General features: G+C 40.7%; 2 protein-coding genes and 8 non-coding genes across 10 annotated transcripts in view; 6 read left to right on the top strand and 4 right to left on the bottom strand.

Moving 5' to 3' along the window:
• The window catches only part of eogt (EGF domain specific O-linked N-acetylglucosamine transferase), a 35552-nt gene extending 27886 nt beyond the window's left edge, over nt 1-7666 (bottom strand). The window contains exons 1-7 of the mRNA XM_022745315.1: nt 7618-7666; nt 6082-6334; nt 5723-5820; nt 5300-5408; nt 4952-5046; nt 4742-4846; nt 197-303 (exon numbers count right to left, since the gene is read on the bottom strand). Of these exons, the coding sequence (XP_022601036.1) occupies nt 197-303; nt 4742-4846; nt 4952-5046; nt 5300-5408; nt 5723-5820; nt 6082-6285 (718 nt within the window). The 5' untranslated portion in view covers nt 6286-6334; nt 7618-7666. The remainder of the gene's footprint in view (nt 1-196; nt 304-4741; nt 4847-4951; nt 5047-5299; nt 5409-5722; nt 5821-6081; nt 6335-7617) is intronic.
• Nucleotides 869-941, bottom strand: trnar-acg. The gene has a single exon. It is a non-coding gene; the product is annotated as a tRNA-Arg (tRNA).
• On the top strand, nt 1547-1618 carry trnae-cuc. Its single transcript has one exon. It is a non-coding gene; the product is annotated as a tRNA-Glu (tRNA).
• trnae-cuc lies at nt 1935-2006 on the top strand. Its single transcript has one exon. It is a non-coding gene; the product is annotated as a tRNA-Glu (tRNA).
• Nucleotides 2975-3046, top strand: trnae-cuc. The gene has a single exon. It is a non-coding gene; the product is annotated as a tRNA-Glu (tRNA).
• trnae-cuc lies at nt 3574-3645 on the top strand. The gene has a single exon. It is a non-coding gene; the product is annotated as a tRNA-Glu (tRNA).
• On the top strand, nt 4155-4226 carry trnae-cuc. The gene has a single exon. It is a non-coding gene; the product is annotated as a tRNA-Glu (tRNA).
• On the top strand, nt 4559-4630 carry trnae-cuc. The gene has a single exon. It is a non-coding gene; the product is annotated as a tRNA-Glu (tRNA).
• A 550-nt stretch (nt 7667-8216) lies between the features above and the next one.
• On the bottom strand, nt 8217-18602 carry tmf1 (TATA element modulatory factor 1). The gene is made up of 17 exons (XM_022745571.1): nt 18016-18602; nt 16536-17923; nt 15740-15843; nt 15204-15330; nt 14941-15046; nt 14149-14291; nt 13364-13530; nt 12712-12868; nt 12157-12249; nt 11909-12065; nt 11598-11790; nt 10188-10257; nt 10012-10104; nt 9754-9876; nt 9491-9649; nt 9079-9204; nt 8217-8949 (listed from the first exon to the last, which is right to left on the bottom strand). The coding sequence occupies exons 1-17, from the start codon at nt 18149-18151 to the stop codon at nt 8809-8811; spliced, it is 3483 nt and encodes a 1160-aa protein (XP_022601292.1). The 5' UTR covers nt 18152-18602; the 3' UTR covers nt 8217-8808.
• Nucleotides 10468-10540, bottom strand: trnar-acg. Its single transcript has one exon. It is a non-coding gene; the product is annotated as a tRNA-Arg (tRNA).
• Nucleotides 18603-19043: the final 441 nt, after the last annotated feature.

Genomic DNA, 19043 nt, shown 5'->3' with positions numbered 1-19043 from the left:
CCAGTTTTGGCAGAATCATTGTTAAGTGTGAATCGACTGGAAGGTTGAGTCCAGGAAAATCTTAATACAGTGTTTAGCCTCAAACAAGTTAAATGTGTACACATGTACAGAAAACATGCGTATAGTTTTCTATGAAGGCACAATGACAGTTTAGGTTTTAGCTACTTCTTTAGATTTTTAAATCGTTGTTACTTACCAGCATCCAGTTTCATAAAAATGGTGGGTTTTTCGATGATGATTTCACAGTGTCCATCCTCTAAGGGATGAAAGTCCAGCTCTGTGTATGTCTGCAGCTCAGCATACCTACAAAAACAGCACATCACATCAATGTCGTAATATAAATAGAAATGTACAGGTGGCACACCATGAAAATAACAAGCATTACAAAATAAAAGTGATTTGACTTCGAAGAGCATTGGGCTTGATGAGTGCCCATTTTCCTTTTGGTTCAATGCTATATAGGGTTAGGGTGCTATAGACAGGTCACAGACAGGATTGTTTGAGTAGTTTAGAGCGGTGAGGCAAATCCAGAAGATTAGGAAAGGTCCAGATGTCAAGTGTATAAGGCTGTGTCAAGACACACAACAGCTTTTTGATACAAGGCTAATGTTGGTCTGAACACAGTTTACTGAGTATGGAGGTTGAATAATTACAAATCCAATAATTTACTGTCACTATTAATGTCATGCTATTACAATTAATAATATAACATGTCTTAAAATGACAATAACACATAACACAACAAAGTTCTATATTAGATGCATATAATGGGCACTACTTTACACAGACAGTCAAATTTGCTAACTCGGTATATGACTATTGTAGTAACTGCATATGATTCTTTCTACTAATGATGTAAAATGTGAAGCGAGCCAGCCAGGAGTCGAACCTAGAATCTTCTGATCCGTAGTCAGACGCGTTATCCATTGCGCCACTGGCCCACTGCCATAGCACATGGTTTTAACAAAACACAAGCACAAACTCCACCCCCCCTCCCCACATTTCTGACTGGTCCCGTCTCACCCTCCCCTTTGGGCACTGCTTTGTGTTTTCCACTGCTTTAAGATACATGATCAGTGAGGAGGACTACTACTCCTGCTGACAGCCTGTTGTTCTTAGCTCTTATGGATCGCTCTACATGTTTTTGTGTCTGAAACAGTTGGTCTGACTCAAAGTAAACTTGATGCATGCTGTAAATGCTGATTCTCCAGGCATGCAAGAAAGCCACTAATGCCTAGATTAAAACCTACAAATGTAAACATGGGGCCTCCCTGTGTACTTCTGATATTGTTTTCCACCCTGGTAAAGAACAGTAAAGTCATACTGAAATGATGTTTTTTTTATCTATTTGCAGTCATGTTTCAGCACTTGCCATTCTCAGTTGAATTCACAAAATCAAGGAAGACAGAGGGGTGTACATGCAGATCATTCAGTCCAGACCATTAACAATCAATTTACAAACCAACCTCATATGGACACATAAACCATGTACATTAAACCTATAGATGGGTGTGATACAAAGGAAAAACAGTCACTTATTATTAACTCCCTGGTGGTCTAGTGGTTAGGATTCGGCGCTCTCACCGCCGCGGCCCGGGTTCGATTCCCGGTCAGGGAATGACTCTTTTCTTACTGAATAATACAGGTCATTACCATCACATCTATCCTAACTATGTTTACAATGGGAAGTAAGTAATTAGTTAGGATTTGGTGCTCTCACAACCATGGCTGGGGTTCGATTCCCAGTCAGGGAACATTTATTTAAGTTTACGTGTTAATTTTGAGATTAAAGAAACATAAAAATACAACGAAACGTAGTGGAACAAAAAGCTGATCACTTCATCCATACAAATGTTATACTGATGAAAACACATGTCAGTTAGTTAAGTAAAGGATCAGTAATCACTCATCTTGCTAGATATACAATTACCAGCTCCCTGATGGTCTAGTGGCTAGGATTCGGCGCTCTCACCGCCGCGGCCCGGGTTTGATTCCCGGTCAGGGAAGGACTCCTTACTTAATGAATAGTACAGGTCATTTATAAAAGCGAATATCATGAAGGTAGGTGCCAAAATGTATTACAATGAGAAGTTTTGTTTGATTATTGGTTAGGATTCGGCACTATCACCGTCACGGCTTAGATTTGATTCCCAATCAGGCGCAAAAGTTATTGTCTTCAGACTTTGAACATTCGTCAGAATATCTATTCAGTCAGTCTTTGTAGTAGGTTTGGTCTAAAACCATTTTCATGTTAACACAAAATTAATGCTTCTTTCTCTATAGTTACATTTCTATGTAAGTTCAAATCATTGTATTGGAATTGTCAGCAGTAACATAACTGTATGTCCTTTTTGGCTAATTAACTTAAACCCATCAAAGCGTATATAAGGACTCCCATAGGAGTTCATCCAAGTACAGCTCTACACTGGTCTTACTAGATACATGATAACCAGCTCCCTGATGGTCTAGTGGCTAGGATTCGGCGCTCTCACCGCCGCGGCCCGGGGTTGATTCCCGGGCAGGGAAGGACTCCTTACTTAATGAATAGTACAGGTCATTTATAAAAGCGAATATCATGAAGGTAGGTGCCAAAATGTATTACAATGAGAAGTTTTGTTTGATTATTGGTTAGGATTCGGCACTATCACCGTCACGGCTTAGATTTGATTCCCAATCAGGCGCAAAAGTTATTGTCTTCAGACTTTGAACATTCGTCAGAATATCTATTCAGTCAGTCTTTGTAGTAGGTTTGGTCTAAAACCATTTTCATGTTAACACAAAATTAATGCTTCTTTCTCTATAGTTACATTTCTATGTAAGTTCAAATCATTGTATTGGAATGGTCAGTAGTAAAATAACTGTATGTCCTTTTTGGCTAATTAACTTAAACCCATCAAAGCGTATATAAGGACTCCCATAGGAGTTCATCCAAGTACAGCTCTACACTGGTCTTACTAGATACATGATAACCAGCTCCCTGATGGTCTAGTGGCTAGGATTCGGCGCTCTCACCACCGCGGCCCGGGTTCGATTCCCGGTCAGGGAAGGACTCTTTAGTTACTGAATAGTACAGGTCATTAATAAAAGCCAATATCATGAAGGTAGGTGCCAAAATATGCTGAAATTGAGTGTGTCTTGATTCAAACAAAAGACAAAACTCAAAAAATGTCCCAAGCATCACTAAAAAGCCGATCCTGGCCATATTTACAATGAGAAGTTTTGTTTGATTATTGGTTAGGATTTGGCGGTATCACCACCGTGGCTTATGTTTGATTCCCAATCAGGCGGAAAATTTCATTGTGTCCATACTTTTAACATTCGTCAGAATATCTATTCAGTCAGTCTTTGTAGGAGGTTTTGTCTGTAACCATTTTCGTATGAACACAAAATGAATGCTTTTTCTCTATAGTTACATTTCTATGTAAGTTCAAATCATTGTATTGGAATGGTCAGCAGTAACATAACTGTATGTCCTTTTTTGTTAATTAACTTTTAACCCATCAAAGCGTATATAAGGACTCCCATAGGAGTTCATCCAAGTACAGCTCTACACTGTTCTTACTAGATATCAGCTCCCTGATGGTCTAGTGGCTAGGATTCGGCGCTCTCACCGCCGCGGCCCGGGTTCGATTCCCGGTCAGGGAAGGACCCTTTAGTTACTGAATAGTACAGGTCATTTATAAAAGCGAATATCATGAAGGTAGGTGCCAAAATATGCTGAAAGTGAGTGTCTTGATTTATGCAAAAGTCGAAATTCAACAAATGATCCTAGCATTACCAAAAAATCTATCCTGACCAAGTTTTGTTTGATTATTGGTTAGGATTTGGCGGTATCACCACCGTGGCTTATGTTTGATTCCCAATCAGGCGGAAAATTTCATTGTGTCCATACTTTTAACATTTGTCAGAATATCTATCCAGTCAGTCTTTGTAGGAGGTTTTGTCTGTAACCATTTTCGTATGAACACAAAATGAATGCTTTTTCTCTATAGTTACATTTCTACGTAAGTTCAAATCACTGTATTGGACTTGTCAGCAGTAACATAACTGTATGTCCTTTTTGTTAATTAACTTAAACCTAACAAAGTGTATATAAGGACTCCCATAGGAGTTCATCCAACTACAGTTCTACACTGGTCTAACTAGATATCAGCTCCCTGATGGTCTAGTGGCTAGGATTCGGCGCTCTCACCGCCGCGGCCCGGGTTCGATTCCCGGTCAGGGAACATCCCTTTACTTACTGAATAATATAAACCATGAATAAAAGCTTATTACATGCAGGTAGGTGCCAAAATATGCTGTAAGTGAGTTTTAATTTAAACAAAAGGCTAAATCCAAATAAAAGGTCACTAGCCTTACCAAAAAAATCTGTCCTGACCACATCTGCAATGACAAGTAAGGAATTTGTGAGAATGTTGGTTAGGATTTGGCACTCCCAGCACCATGGCCTGGTTCGATTTCCGGTCAATGAATATCTGCTTACTTACTGAATAATACAGGCCATGACTAAAAGCCTGTAATATATAACAAAAACTGTTCATAAATATTTATTATCAACTCCCTGGTGGTCTAGTGGTTAGGATTCGGCGCTCTCACCGCCACGGCCGGGGTTTGATTCTCCGTCAGGGAATCTCTTTTAGTAACCATAAACCCATGTTTTCTCAAATTCCCAAGAGATCATGCCATAGTCTTTGGCTAAAGCTCACAAACTGAGTGTGTGAATGTGTGTGTCCTGCCTCACCAAGACTGCAAGGGGCTCTTGTGCTCTCCCTCGGCAGCAAGCGCTCGTTTGTTCAGTCTGCAATGACCACCAATCTCACCCTTCTGAATGAAGTCCTCCATGTATCTGCAGAATAAAAATGGGTAGGTTCCAAGGCACATTCTCATCAGAATCAGGGTCATGCTTTTTTGAAGGATATTTGAATTGTATTGTAATTTGAATTGTACTGACCTCTCATGACTTCTGCGTGTCTTCCGCAAGTCCAGATAAAGGTTAGTTGCCTTACAGAATCTAGTGTGGCTACTGCATTTTAATGATGAGTCCCCCTGAAAAATATAAAAAATTTGAACTATTCAGTATTCAAGTACTATTAATAAACTAATAAACTAAAAAAACGGATCTTGGAGTTTGTGAGAGTGGTGTCTATATTATACGCTCTGTATACTACTGCTTTGAACTGAAAATCATGTCCTAAGAAAATCAGGCCTATTGTCTCCTTAACATTGTGTCTCTTTCTACCTGTTGTTTCTTCCTGTTGACTCAGTAGGCCGTGGGAACTAAGGAAATGAGCAGACTTACTGGCTTGCTGGCCTTGCAGAGTGTTTTGAGCTCAGAGAGACGCTCTTTGACATAGCCAAAATCAGCCTGCTTCCAGAAAAGCTCCTGGGCTGCCTCCAGTGAACGAGTCCTAACAGATCAGAGATTTACTGTAGGCAAATCAGCAAAGCCAAAACCAGAATGGCTCATCAATGATGCATGCTGTAAATGAGCACACTTTTAGTCTGGAAAGACAGTTGGAGACAGTGGTACAGTAAATTCAATACCCATGCATAAAAGAGCACTTTTATTTGTGATACTTAAGATTGCTGAGCATCTGACACATCACAGATGGCTGCAGTAAGAATGTGGGAAGTAAATTATGTAAACTGTATTGCATTATACCACTTAGGACAAAAGAGTGAGAACATGAAGTGTGTTAGAATGTGATATGAGGAGCAGTACCATCCAGAGTCAGCTTTGGTACACACTGGATAGCTAAAGCGCTTCCCTGGATCACAGTTCTTCTCGTAACCCCAACAGGCAAACAAATCCAGTGCATCCTGTTGTAAAAACAAGTGTGAAAATGTGTGTGTGTGTGGTGTGAGAGGGAGAGAGAGTGAGAGAGAACAAGCGAGACAAGAAGCTTTATATAGTGGTGTAACACAATCATAATCTAAATCTTATGGCACTTGACAGTAAAGTTTTTGGAGCTTTCCTTCACAACACAGCGAAACTCAAAGAAACTACTGTAACTAACATGCTGCCATTCTGCACTGAAAAAACATCTAAACAGTGAAAAGTTGACAGAGTGCATATCTTACTTTAAAAGGGCAGAGTGGGTCCAGACTACATTGCTTGGCGACCCTCTTGTTGTTGTAGAGGAAGTAGGGTATGTGCTCCGGCGGCAGGGAGATCCTGCTGAAGTTGAGGAGCGGTGCTGGTGGTTTGTGGTTGGTGTTTGCAGCCTTCTCAGTGGTGACCACAGTGGAAGAAAAAACTATGCCCAGTGCTACCAAGAGCAGCATAGTCAGAATTACATAGACATGTGAGATAGCTGCCTCTCTTCACAGCCCTCTGTGAGAAGGGGAGAGACAGAGATTCAGACTCAGACTAGCACTCTGTAATCTTGGTTAAAAGTCTAACACCACAGTATACAAGCATGTGGGCACAAGCAAGTGTGTGGGAGCATAGCTCCAAGCGGATCTGAGCTCCACATAAGGAGAGGTCCTGTTGCAGGAAGTATTACTGGCCCTTTTTCCGACTGTTGTCTGAGTAATCACAAATGAGATTGGAGGGGCACATGAAAAGTCCTGGGCTGTTAATAATGTGACCAACACAGCTCCAGGTGGCTAACTTGTTAAAGTCTCAAGCATGAATGTGCTTACAAAGCCTTTAGCCAAAGGCATTTTTCACTCACAAAAATCGATGACTGATGAACAGTGTGACTTTTGCTGATGCTCTAACCACAATGTGCTGTTTAATAATGGCTCCTGAACAGTTTCACATCTGAAGGAGCTGAGATTGATGTTTCTGGATTTACCAAAATTAGTAAACTGTCTATTTTGCAGATTTTGGTGACCAAAGCTGGCAAATGTATGGCCAGTCACTAATTACGCATTCTCGCGGAATTAACTTAAAGGGAGTTAAGTATCAGTGAAATTAGTCTAACAGTCGGCTGTGGACGTAAAAACTACCGTGCTGCATTAAACTGTCAAATCTCACGAATGTCTCCGAGGGAAAAGCTACGTGTGAATTTACGGCGCTGGCGATGTTCACAAAACTTTATGATGGCATTTGTTGGAACAGGTTTAATTTAAGTGTTAATATAAGACAGATGGTTGTTTCTGATTTTTTAAAAGCTCTAGAAAATGTGATTTTATATCCATGTCTTTCATCGCTAATGAGATCTCAAACAAGCAAACTTCATTTTAGCCAGCTAATTAGCTTAACTGTGTTATGAGACTATCAAACTTTTAGCTAGCTTAACATTATTTAGTTTAAGATAACGTTAACGTTGCAACCGACCAGAAACTCAGTGACTGCACAGGCACGTTAGATAAATGTTAAGACTGAGGAGCTGCAAAAGTAATGACGCATTACTTACTATTTTTTAACGGTATAAAGTATATGAAAATCAAATTATTGGAGGCTAATGTGTGAAATATTTACGTATTGGCTAACATGTAGCGTTAGTTCTTGACAAAGCCAAGACCCCTTAACAGTAATTTATGCAGTGGCGATGTGGAGCAGAAGAACTGGACAGGAAACAATATTCAACACTTTTGTGGTACTAAAATTTGCACTGGCAATAGTCGTCTATAAAAGACTCGTACGAGTTTGTGTGAGAGACGGGTTACCTGTACGCACAGCCTGCTACTCTCCAAACTGAAGCGATGATGTTACCGGTGGTCGCCATAACACCGGAAACCTTATACCGGCATGTCGTGTGCATTAACAGGCACAGGGTGGCGCTGTGTACCACACTCTAGCCTAAATACTGTGAACTAAAGGTTAACATCAAAACAAGAAACAGTAACTATTAATTAGATAATAGGCTGGAGTCTGAAAATGGAAGAAAAACTTACCATTAAATGGTAAAATCCAGTATCAAAAAGTTTTACATTTTTACAGATCTAAATGTGATTAAATGTCTCTCCTCAAAAGCACACCTGTTCTTCACAAGAGAGAGACAATAGGTTATGTAGTGTATGTTTCACAAACAGTATAAAATGTCAGTTTTAATAAAATGTATGTCTGGCTGACTGTGGGTCAAATATAAGATAAAGATTGGACAACTGTATGGAATTGTTCAGAACATGGAAATTCATTTGAGAAAGTATGTGTATGTAGCACTGAGATAATGTAGTATTTTGTGTGAATGCCATGAAGACGCTGACCTTCAATATGGGATTCCAAACAATTTAAAGTACGAATGACAGTAGTTTCACCACCCAAATAAATGTTTATTCATTTACATATTTATATAATTTAAAATCCCATTTTTGGGATTCCAATCACAGACTACTCTCAGGTCTACACCAAATTTTGTGATTTATAAGGAGTTAAGAATACATACATTTCTCTGTACAATTTTTTATATATTTCTTAAACCATTCTGAATATGCCTCAAGAAATAAACAAGGATGACTTTGTATAGTGCAAAAACCTTCAACCTCTCCTACAGTTATAAACTGTCTATACAATACTATGTCAAAGGTTCAATCATGAGAAATTTTGTCTAAAGCAAAGTTTGTACTAACGCCCAAAGATTTCAAATGGACACCTGAATCACAAACTGTGGCTATCCTTCATACTGATTCTGTAATAATGCAGTGTATGTTATGTGTAATCCCACCACCCCACTTAAATAGAGTATATTATAATTCATTAAAATAAAATAATAGATAAAGATAAATGAATTTTATTTTGACAAAGTGATTAAACTTAAATCTTATGTCCTATCTTTTCTGTGAATGTGTTTCTGGCTAAGATGTCCAAATGATTTGCTTGTGAGTGTCCCAGATGTAACACAGTGCAGTAAAAACGGTTTATTTCTGGTTCTGCAGCAGTTCATCAATCTGGGTTTTGTACATGTTCTTCACATCTTCAAGGTCCAATCTCAGCTCCTCCGCCTCTTCAGCCTTTTCTCCATACATCTGCAGGATGGTGTTGTGCCTTTGCTCCAGATCCTGATATGCACAATCACACATGTAAGTGGAAGAAACCTCTGCTGACACAGTGCTTCTGAAGAGTTTAATAGTTAGAATAAAACATCTTCTCTGATCTCTGAGACTACACCCAAGATTTATAGCTCTCACCTTGAGCTGAATTTTCAACTTGGGGATCTCCTTCACCTTCTCCTCCATCTCGTCATTTTGATTAGTCAGTCGAACCAGCTCCTCCGCCATCACAGAGCGACTCCTCTCCAGACTAGAGATTTCAAGCTGCAACAGCAGAAGGAAAGAAAAAGGGTTTTAAAAACCACCAGTACATACCATTACTGGCTTTGAGTACAGGAGATGACAATTTTTTTTCTATCATGTTTTAGAGTTGACACTTTTTTCACTTTTAAATTCTTTTTTTTTTTTTTTTTTTTTTTAATTGTGAGAAAACATAGTATATTTGTGCAGCTTTCTATCCGCAGGCAGATGTGGCTGACATGCAGCAGAACCATCAAACTTGTGAATACAGTTTTCAGTAGCTTTGTGCAACATTGTTCTGAATTGCTACCTGCAGCTGAGCTATCTCTCCTTCTCTTAGTTTGAGCTGAGACTGGAGGTTCTCTATGATGCTCGACCCCCCAGACAGCCTGGCAGCCTCGTACAGGTTGGTCCCACTCATCGACACAGACATGGTCATGGTGCCTAGTGAGTGGTCTAAAGAGTCATCCTGGGGAAGAATAAAACATGGAATAAAACCAAATAACCTACACAAATCCAAGTATGTACAAACTCAACTTCATTTCTCGAGTTTAACATTTCCAGAGTGTGTACCTGGGAAAGAATAGGGGTGTGCAGACCAGCATTGTCCACACCACTGATGGAGCTGGAGCGGGACAGGGAGGGTGTGGAAGACGCTGCGGGCTCTCCTACAGAGTGGGTCATAGCCTTCCGCTCCTGATAGGGAATCATTTCACAACTATTAGAAAACAAAATTAAAACATCTTCCCTGTTTAAATTGAGAACTGCTGACTAAATGAAATAGACTAAAGATAATAGTTGATGAGAATAATTTCTAAAGTCCTCCTAAACCTTTTCCTTGAGTGCCTCTTGTGCCAAGTAGCTTTTCTTCTTCTCTTGCTCCACCTTCATCTTCTCCATTTCTAGCTGATTGGTCAACAGCAGCTGGTAGAAGAAACAAAAATGTGCACATAAAGAAGATGTTTCATAGGGGATAACAACAACAGAAGGAGAGAGCATTATGATACCTTTTCCTTCTTGGCCTCGTCCAGCATTCGACTGTGTTCTCCTCGCAGATTTTCCAATTCAACATGCTCCCTACATTGAGATAAAAAGCAAGACATCACTGAAAACAATCAACAGCATTAAAGATTCAAAACTAACATAATACCTCTCTGACAGGCTTAATCAAATAAAAGCATAACAGTGTAAAATATAGAGCTAATTCTCTATTTTTTCCTCTGTGTCGCATGATGTCTGCACAGTGCACTATATGCAGACACCTATCATAATGAGATAAAAGTGCTCCGAGCCAGCCAGGAGTCGAACCTAGAATCTTCTGATCCGTAGTCAGACGCGTTATCCATTGCGCCACTGGCCCCATGACAACAGCTCACCTTCTCACAAAAGATACCGCTGTCACATACAGCCATGTGCGCATGCATGAGTAGTTCCCCTTGGAGGGGGGAGGGTGGCTCCACCAACCTCTGCTTCATACTCTGACTCACAAATGGCTTTGTTGTTAAACAAAAACACTCTCGAGGAGGCATTAGCATTACAAGAGGAGATGTAGTGAGTAGATGTTTCAGAGAACTTCCACAGTCTGAAAAACTCTGCCAGTGTTTTCTTCACGTGTCTAAAAACCCCCAGCCATAGCTGGTTGGTACAGGTCTAATGCAGTATTCTTTTGGGCCACAAGTCTTCTCTCACCCTTTCTCTTAACAAAGTAGTGGGACAACAATTGTGACTTTTAAATCCAGGATCACACATAATCAACAGACTGGTTTTGTGATCTAGATATGTTACTTTTTTACCACCAAAATTGAATCACTTCATCCTTGAGTCCAAGTAAATGTTTGTGCCAAATTTGAAGAAATTCCCTCAAGGCTTTACTGAGATGAGGCAGACAACGCAGAAACTGCAGGTGGTGGCATTAAAATTACACCAACTGCAGACAAGAACACCACTGTTTTAGAGAAAAACTTGAGAAGACGTCAATTCTTCTATTTTCATCATACAGCACTTACTCATACAGCATCCATCTCATCTACAATGCACTCTCAGTGGTATTGTGGTAAGGATTCAGCACTCTCACCACTGCAGTCTGAGTTCAATTCCCAGTCAGGGAAATGTGCTACTTGAAGCTTCTCTGATGCAGTTTGGGAAAACCTGTATTTATTAACCATCCAATGATGCTCTCATTCATCCATACATTGTACAAAATGACTGCAAAGCAAAAAAGGTCCTGACAGCAAAATTAAATGAATCTCTTGGCTTAAGCTGCTAAACAAGCAACACAACCCATCTATCCCACATTCCACAGTTGTACACATAAATACATAGAGAACAGAGAGTATATGTATTGGTGACTGGTTGATGGACGGATGTACACCATCACTAAACTCTGTAGGGCTGAGTTTTAAATTGTAATTCATTACCTGCTGCTCTCATCCTCCAGTTTCTCTCTCTTGTTCTTCTCAGCCTCCAGTTGTGCCAGGTGGCGGGCTTTCTCCTGGCGGAGCAAGGAATTCTGGGACTCCAGAGAAGCCAGCTGGGACTTGATGGACAACAGTTCCTCCGTTGCTGAACGCTCCTTCTCCACAGCAACAGCCAGCTGTGCCTGGGCATCAGCTGTTGAAAAGTAAAGGGGATTGAAGGGAGAATAAAAAGAGGTTAGGATTTTTACCTGCTTTGTACGGTACTGTCATGGCGATTGTTTTACACATACAGTTAAACTCCTGCCTCTTACCGAGCCTATCAGAGATGTTCTTCTCCAGTTTTTCCCAGGATGCTGTTTGTCCGCCCAATGAGGCCTGTAAGTTCTCGATCTGTCGCAGAAGGGGCCGTGTTGCCGAGGTAACACTCTGACTGAGCTCTTGGTTCCTTGTCTCTGCCTCCTGGAGCCTCTGTAGAAAATAAAAAATAAGTACATCAAACAATTCCTGCCCTGTCACAATTAGCTTGGCTGGACACAATAGATCAAGCATATGAAGTTACCTGCTGAAGTTCACTGATCTCCTCCCTCAAATAATCTTCTTTCCTTGCCTGCTGTTGCTCAGCCCTCTGCAGAGCCAGCCTCAGGTCAGCCACCTGTGGACAACATTAGAAAGAGTTGATGAGGTAATGTACAGTTAAACTTGGCAGTGAGGAGGTACTTGGCAAGTGCACAAAATTGAGAAATGGCAGAACAATTAATCCAGGTAGTACCAGCTTTGTTTCATTTATGTGTAAATGAAATAATTTATTAATATAAAATATTATTGAGAAATTAGTGTGCAAAAATAAAAAGAAACTTATGCATATGCTGTAAAAAATTCAACTAAGGATCCCTGAGGATGCAGTACCTTCAGCCTCACAGCAAGAAATCAGTTATAAATCATAGCTGCAGTAGTGACTCACATTGGGGATTGAGGTTTACTGACTCTAAACCAAAGCCTGCTGTACATGTTGCATGAACTTGTTCAGTATACAGTTTGCTGTGTCCCTCACACAGCACTAATCCAGCAAACAAACTGTTCCATGTTATGTTTCTACATCTTGAGCATGTCTTACCTGGTTGGCCAGGACCTCCTGTTGCATCCTGGCCTCCTCCTGGGCTTTCTCCAGAGCCAGACTCAGCTGCTCCTTGGCCTGCGTTTCCCTGCTCAGAGCTGCTTCTTCAGCCACGCTGGCTCTGCTGGCATTCGCCTTGTGGAGTTCTGCCAGCTCCCTGGCAACAGATGTTGAAGAAGACCATTAACATCATGACCCTATTACAGTGTAGTCAGCGAGTATATGAACTGTGAAGCATTCTTTACTGATTTGGCTCTGTACTCCAGCACACTGGATTTGAAATGAAACAATGACTACGGGGTATTTATATACAATATTATTTAAGAACATGTTAATTTATCCAACTACTTTCTGTTCCCTTATAACTGGGGAACTATGTATAACAATGTTAACAATTCCCACACTTCCTACACTACACCCAATGAACCCTCAAAATAAAGGTGGAAGCTAACAATTTAACTTCAGTTTCATTGTTTCCTTTCAAATCCAATAAACTGGAGTGCCACACAATGAATGTGTCACTTTCCAAACACTGTGCTGTATGTATACTCAACCATAGAAGAACATAATAGCCAGCTGGAGGGAATATATTTACAGTAAGAGCTGTAGTTCTCAGTATTCAGTATTAACAGCAGGGTGTGGCAGTGTTTACTTGTAAGAGTTGTCCAGAGCGGCCTGTAGGCTTCTGTTTTTCTCCTGCAGCTCCTCAGAGTCTGACTGCAGCCTGCTCAGCTCTTTCTCCTGCCGCTCCACCACAGCGTTCAGCTTCTTGATGTTTTCCCTGTGCTGTTTCTCCACCTCCTCCTTCCCATCCAGAACCTAAACATATAAAAAATGGGCAGAATGGTTGCCATAATTATACTAATTGCAGTCAATTACAATAATATTTTATCTAATCATAACAGTAATTGAGTCCAACTCTTTGAGGAAAAACAAGTCATGTTTTACACTGGTTCATATGATGAAAGAAAAAGAGAACACGGTAACAAACAGAGGTAAACAAATAATAAATATGTAGATATACAACATTTAAAGGCCATATATTCTTCAGCTTTCCTGTACTATATCTTTACTAACAAGTTGAGTATTATCAAGAGATGTTGTTTTTTGACACAGCTTGTGATACACTAAAAACCTTAACTAAATATGACATGATCCAGCCCACTACAGCCATCATTATGTTAAACCTGTAAGTCTGCCATAATTCTTCAAATGACCATCACTAGCAGCAATAACATGGTTCTGAGGTGTGTTAATGAGTGTGGTTCAAGTGGCCTATTCATTTCAAAGAGTGTAGCATAGGTGGCACTTTCAGATAGGCTTGCTCAAGGGAAAAGCTAGAAACAAGTCAAACAATGGAAATAAAACTTAAAAGCCAATTCAGTCTGAATTGAGAGTTCAAAAGAATAACCCTTTTACACTGGACTGAATTCTGACCTGCTGCAGGTGCCTGAGCTCTTCCTCCTGTTCCTTGATTTTCTTCTGCTGCTTGATGATTTTTGTGTCGCTTTCCTTCTCCTTCACACGCAGCTTCTTGATGATGTTGCTGTGCTGCAGCTGCTGCTTGGACAACTTTTCACCTTAAAGTGAGAGAAATAAACACCTACTTAGGTAAAGTTATAAACAGATGCTGAGACAAAACCCACCACGTCTGAGCAGTATTTCAGTGGTATAAAGGCTCCAGATATTATTTTAAACATCCACACTCTTCTACATCAAGACTGATGTATGCAGGATTTTTTGAGCCCAAGTAAATCATCTGCCATAACTTTGAAATTATGGTTTCCATCCATTAACTCCATTAATCACACATTTCCAGACAAATCTTCTAGGGCTGTCCCCCCATAAAATATACAGAAAACTGCAACCTTTTTGTGAAACAAAGCTATAAAATGCAAATTGTCCCGCATTTACCAAATAAAAAATAATAACCGAGGTATGCTAGGACACAGTTAATGTGGGCAAGCTTACATTTTGACAGGTTTATATCCAGGTGGTAAATGCATTTATATTTTTTTGGCAAGCACACTCTTCATTCAACACCTCTTGTGCTACTTGAGCAACTTTTTGTGAAGTTGGAGACAGTATAAGCAGCTGCAGTATTATTCAAGGTCGAGTCAACACCTGCCTCTATGTTCACATACTTTTTTTTGACTGTGCAGCCTTTTTAGACTGAACAGGTGGCGAGTGGGTTGGTGAGTAATAGTTTGCTCTGTGAATGTGTCTTACCCTCTTCCAGTAGACCCCTGATCTGCTCCTCTTTCTCTTTGATGATCTCCATTGTGTCACTGGAGTTCAGCCTTGTAGAGAGCTCTTCTCGCAAGCCCTTTATCTCCTGTAGCACAGAAAAATGTCTTTGACACAGAAACTTTGGACATGTTTGATTTTGGATTTGAATGTCAAAATATATGGATTTGGGTTTGGTGTATAGGAAAAATCTAAAACTGCTTTTGTAGCTCTTGGTTTATCAACTTGTCTAATATGAGAGTTACCTTCTTGGCTATATCTCTCTCTTTGCAGGCCAACTGAGCCTTTCTCTCTGCATCTGCTATGCGCTGGGTGAACTCATCCTTCAGGGACTGAACAGTGGAGCTCTCCTCCTTGAGGCTTATCACTTCACTGGAGGATGAACAGACTAATTAGTGAAAGAGCTCATAGTCAAAATATATACAGCCTCTAGGCCAAGACGACCTACACAAGTAGATTATTTTAAGCATTCAACAAGCAGAGCTACTTCAAGAAAACACCACAACATTTTGCCAGTATATCTATATTGTAGTTTTAATAATTACATAAGTACATAAAAGGTATTTAATATGACCATTTAAAGCTTTATAGTAGCTTAGCTGTTTGTTTTTCACATAAAACAAGAACAATAATCATTTTGAAAATGTTTAATCCACAGTGATCTTATGTTGGCAAAGCCTTGTCTGAAGTAAATATCAGCAAGAACATTGGTCAAAACGACTTCCTTATCAAGATCATTTAAAGTGCCTTTGTAAAGCAGCTGCGTGTGGCATATACTCACTCTTTGAGATTGTCACACTCCTCCTCCAGCCCGGCCTTGTCTTTGCTGACTGCTAGCAGCTGAGACTCTCTCTTCTCCAGGCGGCCTGACAGCTCATCAATCACCTGCAACATGTCCACAACATTCCTCATGTTTACAACAGCAGTTGCACAGAAAAGCCTGAAAATATTAAATTTACCCATGAGGAAAGCAGTGAACCAGTGTTTAAATACACTGTGTGATTTTTTACAATTGCCTTGTTCACATAGCCAAACAAATTCTGGGACTTTGCAGGGAATATTTGAGCAAACAAAAGTTCTGAATACACTATTTACTAGCAGATATTTTGAAATACATGCCTGTTGAATGGTCTTGGACAACATGGGAAAATTCAGATTAAAGACAATCTCCCTCTGCACAAGGCAAAATACTGAGTTGAGTTTGAAAGTATTTGTTGTTACATTTTAAATGTTTCTTTGTGATTACTACAGAGCTACAAATTATTAAGTCAATTATCAAGTAATTACTCTTGATCAGATAAACAGCTTTTCTTCAATCCCTCATATTTATTTACCAAAGTGCTGCAACGATATGTTCTGGAGGTAGGATGTTTTAGAGTTGAACAAAAAGCCTAGTGTATTCACTGTGATCCACACAGATACATAGAATTTGTAAACTTAAATTTTGCAGAATGTCACATCCCTATGACCAACTACTGCCCGTACTGAAAACACATAAAATGCATACAATATTTGCATAAAACAAATCTTTACAACTGATTAAACCAGATACATAGGAATTCAATGCAAGTTGTTACCTTTTGAAGCTCCAGTATCTGAACTGTTGAGACACTTTTCATCTCTTCTGTGATTGGAGGAGTGATCTGTTCTTCAGTGTTGGAGGAGGGATCAGATAATGTGACATTAGCCTCAGATTCCTGTTCCTGCTCTGTCAACTCTTCAGGCTGCTCACTATTCACAGGTGTCGCACTCCGCCCACTCTCCTCCATCTCATCCAGTGACTGCTCCCTCATTGTTTCAGTGAATGCCTCTTCTTCCTCCTCTTCCTCCTCTCCTACCTTCTCCACCACACTATCTTCCTGCTTCTGACATACAGCTGACGACACCGTTAGAGGAGCCGGACCTGCAGTGACAGACGCTAGTGTCCGACTGCCAGGGATCTCATCATCTGAGTTAACCTCACTGACACTCCGGCTATCCAGTGATTGCACACTGAATGAATCAATGCGTTCAAATGCATCTGAGGAGGAACCGCAGCTCTCCGTGAGTTTGGGGTAGTCCTCCAGGCGGGGGAAATCTCCACAGGTGGAGGCAGTGAGAAGCTGGAAAGAGCCCTGCATTAAGTGAAGGCCAGCCTTACCCTCACCTGTTTCTTGTCTGGAACTGGCTGAGCTCTCACTCAACACACTCTCATGGTCAAGCACTTCAATGTCACTGGTGGTAGAGGTTCCTGAGGAGAAAGCGCTTACTGGAGGGGAGGGGGTGTCATTTTGACGGTCCTCCACCTTTGAGTCTTTATGTTCTAGGAGTACTTCTTTAGAGGATGGTGAGGGTGCAGAATCAGAAGCGGTAGAGCTCTTCGGTTCAGATGTGACAGCAGAAGGTTCAGAGGAGTCAGTGGTATCCTGCTCAACCTGGTGTTCTGATGATGTCTGTGATTGCTCTGTTTTTGATTCTGAATTAACTGTTGAGCCAACATTTTTTTTTACGCTACTCAATTTGCTGTCAGGGTTACAATTCAGATCATTGGAAGAAGAAACAGGAGACACAGGATGCAAGAGGATAGTGTCTTGATAAGGTGCTGCCGGTGAAGGCTCAGACTCCACTGGCTGGCTCTCAGCAACTGTTTGATTCTCATGAATGTTATCAGCAGGTGCTGACTTTTGAGTCTCCACGTCTTTTAGGATCACAGCCTCTTTGTTTTTCTTCTCCTTCTCCTGAGGCCGCCTTTGGGACTTAGCAGGGGGTACAGACACTACCTGGCTTTGGGTGACACCTTGAACATCTACAGGTGACAGAAAGGCACTAAAAAAGTTTTCTGATTCATCCACAACAGTGCGGGTGACAGGGGTAGTGATGGCCTCTGAGGAGGGAGGAGGAGTGGTGGTCTTTTCCTCGGGGGGTGCTTCCCACTGCGTCATCCCCCATCCTCCACTTAATGACAGCTTTCCAGGTAATGTAACATCTGACAACAACAGACATTATTTTTAATCTATGAAGTGGTTGTAGCAGTGATCCAAAATAAGATTTATAACAGTGTACCACCCCATTACTTACCATCGTAGGGCATCACAGTTGTGTCACCCCATTGGTCCTCTTCTTTGATGTCCAGAACACGGTCGATTGACTTCTGAGCTGTCGTTAACGCTTGTTTAGCGAAGCTGGACAGGTGAGATGCGTTGAACCAACTCATTTTGACTAATAATTTAGCTAGCAACCACCAAATTCAGAAATCGTTACACGGTTCTTGCAAGGAAATTGGCGTTGTCACACAAAGCCCAGTCACTTTATCTGTCCTCTGACATTTTTCGTTGTCAACTTTAACCTGGTGTGAACAATATTTAGCTATTTCAAGTTTTGTTCTGTCCAGAAAAGCTCTGTTGACAGCTAGCGACCACCTACCTAGCTAGCAAAGCTGTAAGTTAGCCAACGCATAACGCTGGTGTACAGAGACAGCACCAATCCAGATACAGTTACAGTTCGCAAAACCATTTGGCACGTAAAAATCATATAATCTACGCAAGTCAGTCATATAGAAACAGAGACATCTCTTATTCCGCATCAAAAACGCTGCCAGTACTACCAAGGAAAATCCATTCCAAGCCTTTTTCGGCTCACTCGCTCGGCCGTCATCGTTTGTTTTGGTCGCGCTCAACTTGTAGCCCAGCTAGCATTAGCCTGCTCGCCACTTCCTTTCCACGTAGCACCATGACGTCATGATCCAGTATGACTGAGCCTGGAATGCTGGGGAAGTCTGGTCAGCGGAGGGAGATCCTCCAGAACCCCATACGCCTACGTTTTTAAGAGTTTAATTAAATAATAATAATAATAATAATGATAATAATAATAATAATAATAATAATATAAAACTATTCTTCACAACTGCAGTGCGTACATATTCAATATGTTATGCTTGAGGCTTTGCTTTTGTAAGTTAGCCCACACCTTGCAAATTAAATGCTCAGTCTGTGTTGATACATGTAACGGTTTCTAAGTGTATCTCATATAGAAAGGCCTCTCAGTCCATTTATACTGAATATTATTTCACTCTCACAATCACATGGCAGATAAAGAGAACAGAAACA

The sequence above is a fragment of the Seriola dumerili genome, unplaced genomic scaffold, assembly GCF_002260705.1.
Source record: "Seriola dumerili isolate Sdu_G_001 unplaced genomic scaffold, Sdu_1.0 BDQW01000088.1, whole genome shotgun sequence".
NCBI lineage: Eukaryota > Metazoa > Chordata > Actinopteri > Carangiformes > Carangidae > Seriola > Seriola dumerili.
Note: the sequence above shows the minus strand (reverse complement) of the source record. Positions and strands in the feature narration are given on the sequence as shown.

Bases quoted from the DNA above. Each gene is read 5' to 3' on its own strand.
- tmf1 (XM_022745571.1), bottom strand. From the start codon at position 18,151: ATGAGTTGGTTCAACGCATCTCACCTGTCCAGCTTCGCTAAACAAGCG. The intron at 12,869-13,363 runs GTAAACACTGCC...ATCTGTTGCCAG, and splicing joins GCTCTGGACAACTCTTACAA to GGAGCTGGCAGAACTCCACA. The intron at 11,791-11,908 runs GTAAGAGGCAGG...ACTTTTCAACAG, and splicing joins GAACATCTCTGATAGGCTCG to CTGATGCCCAGGCACAGCTG.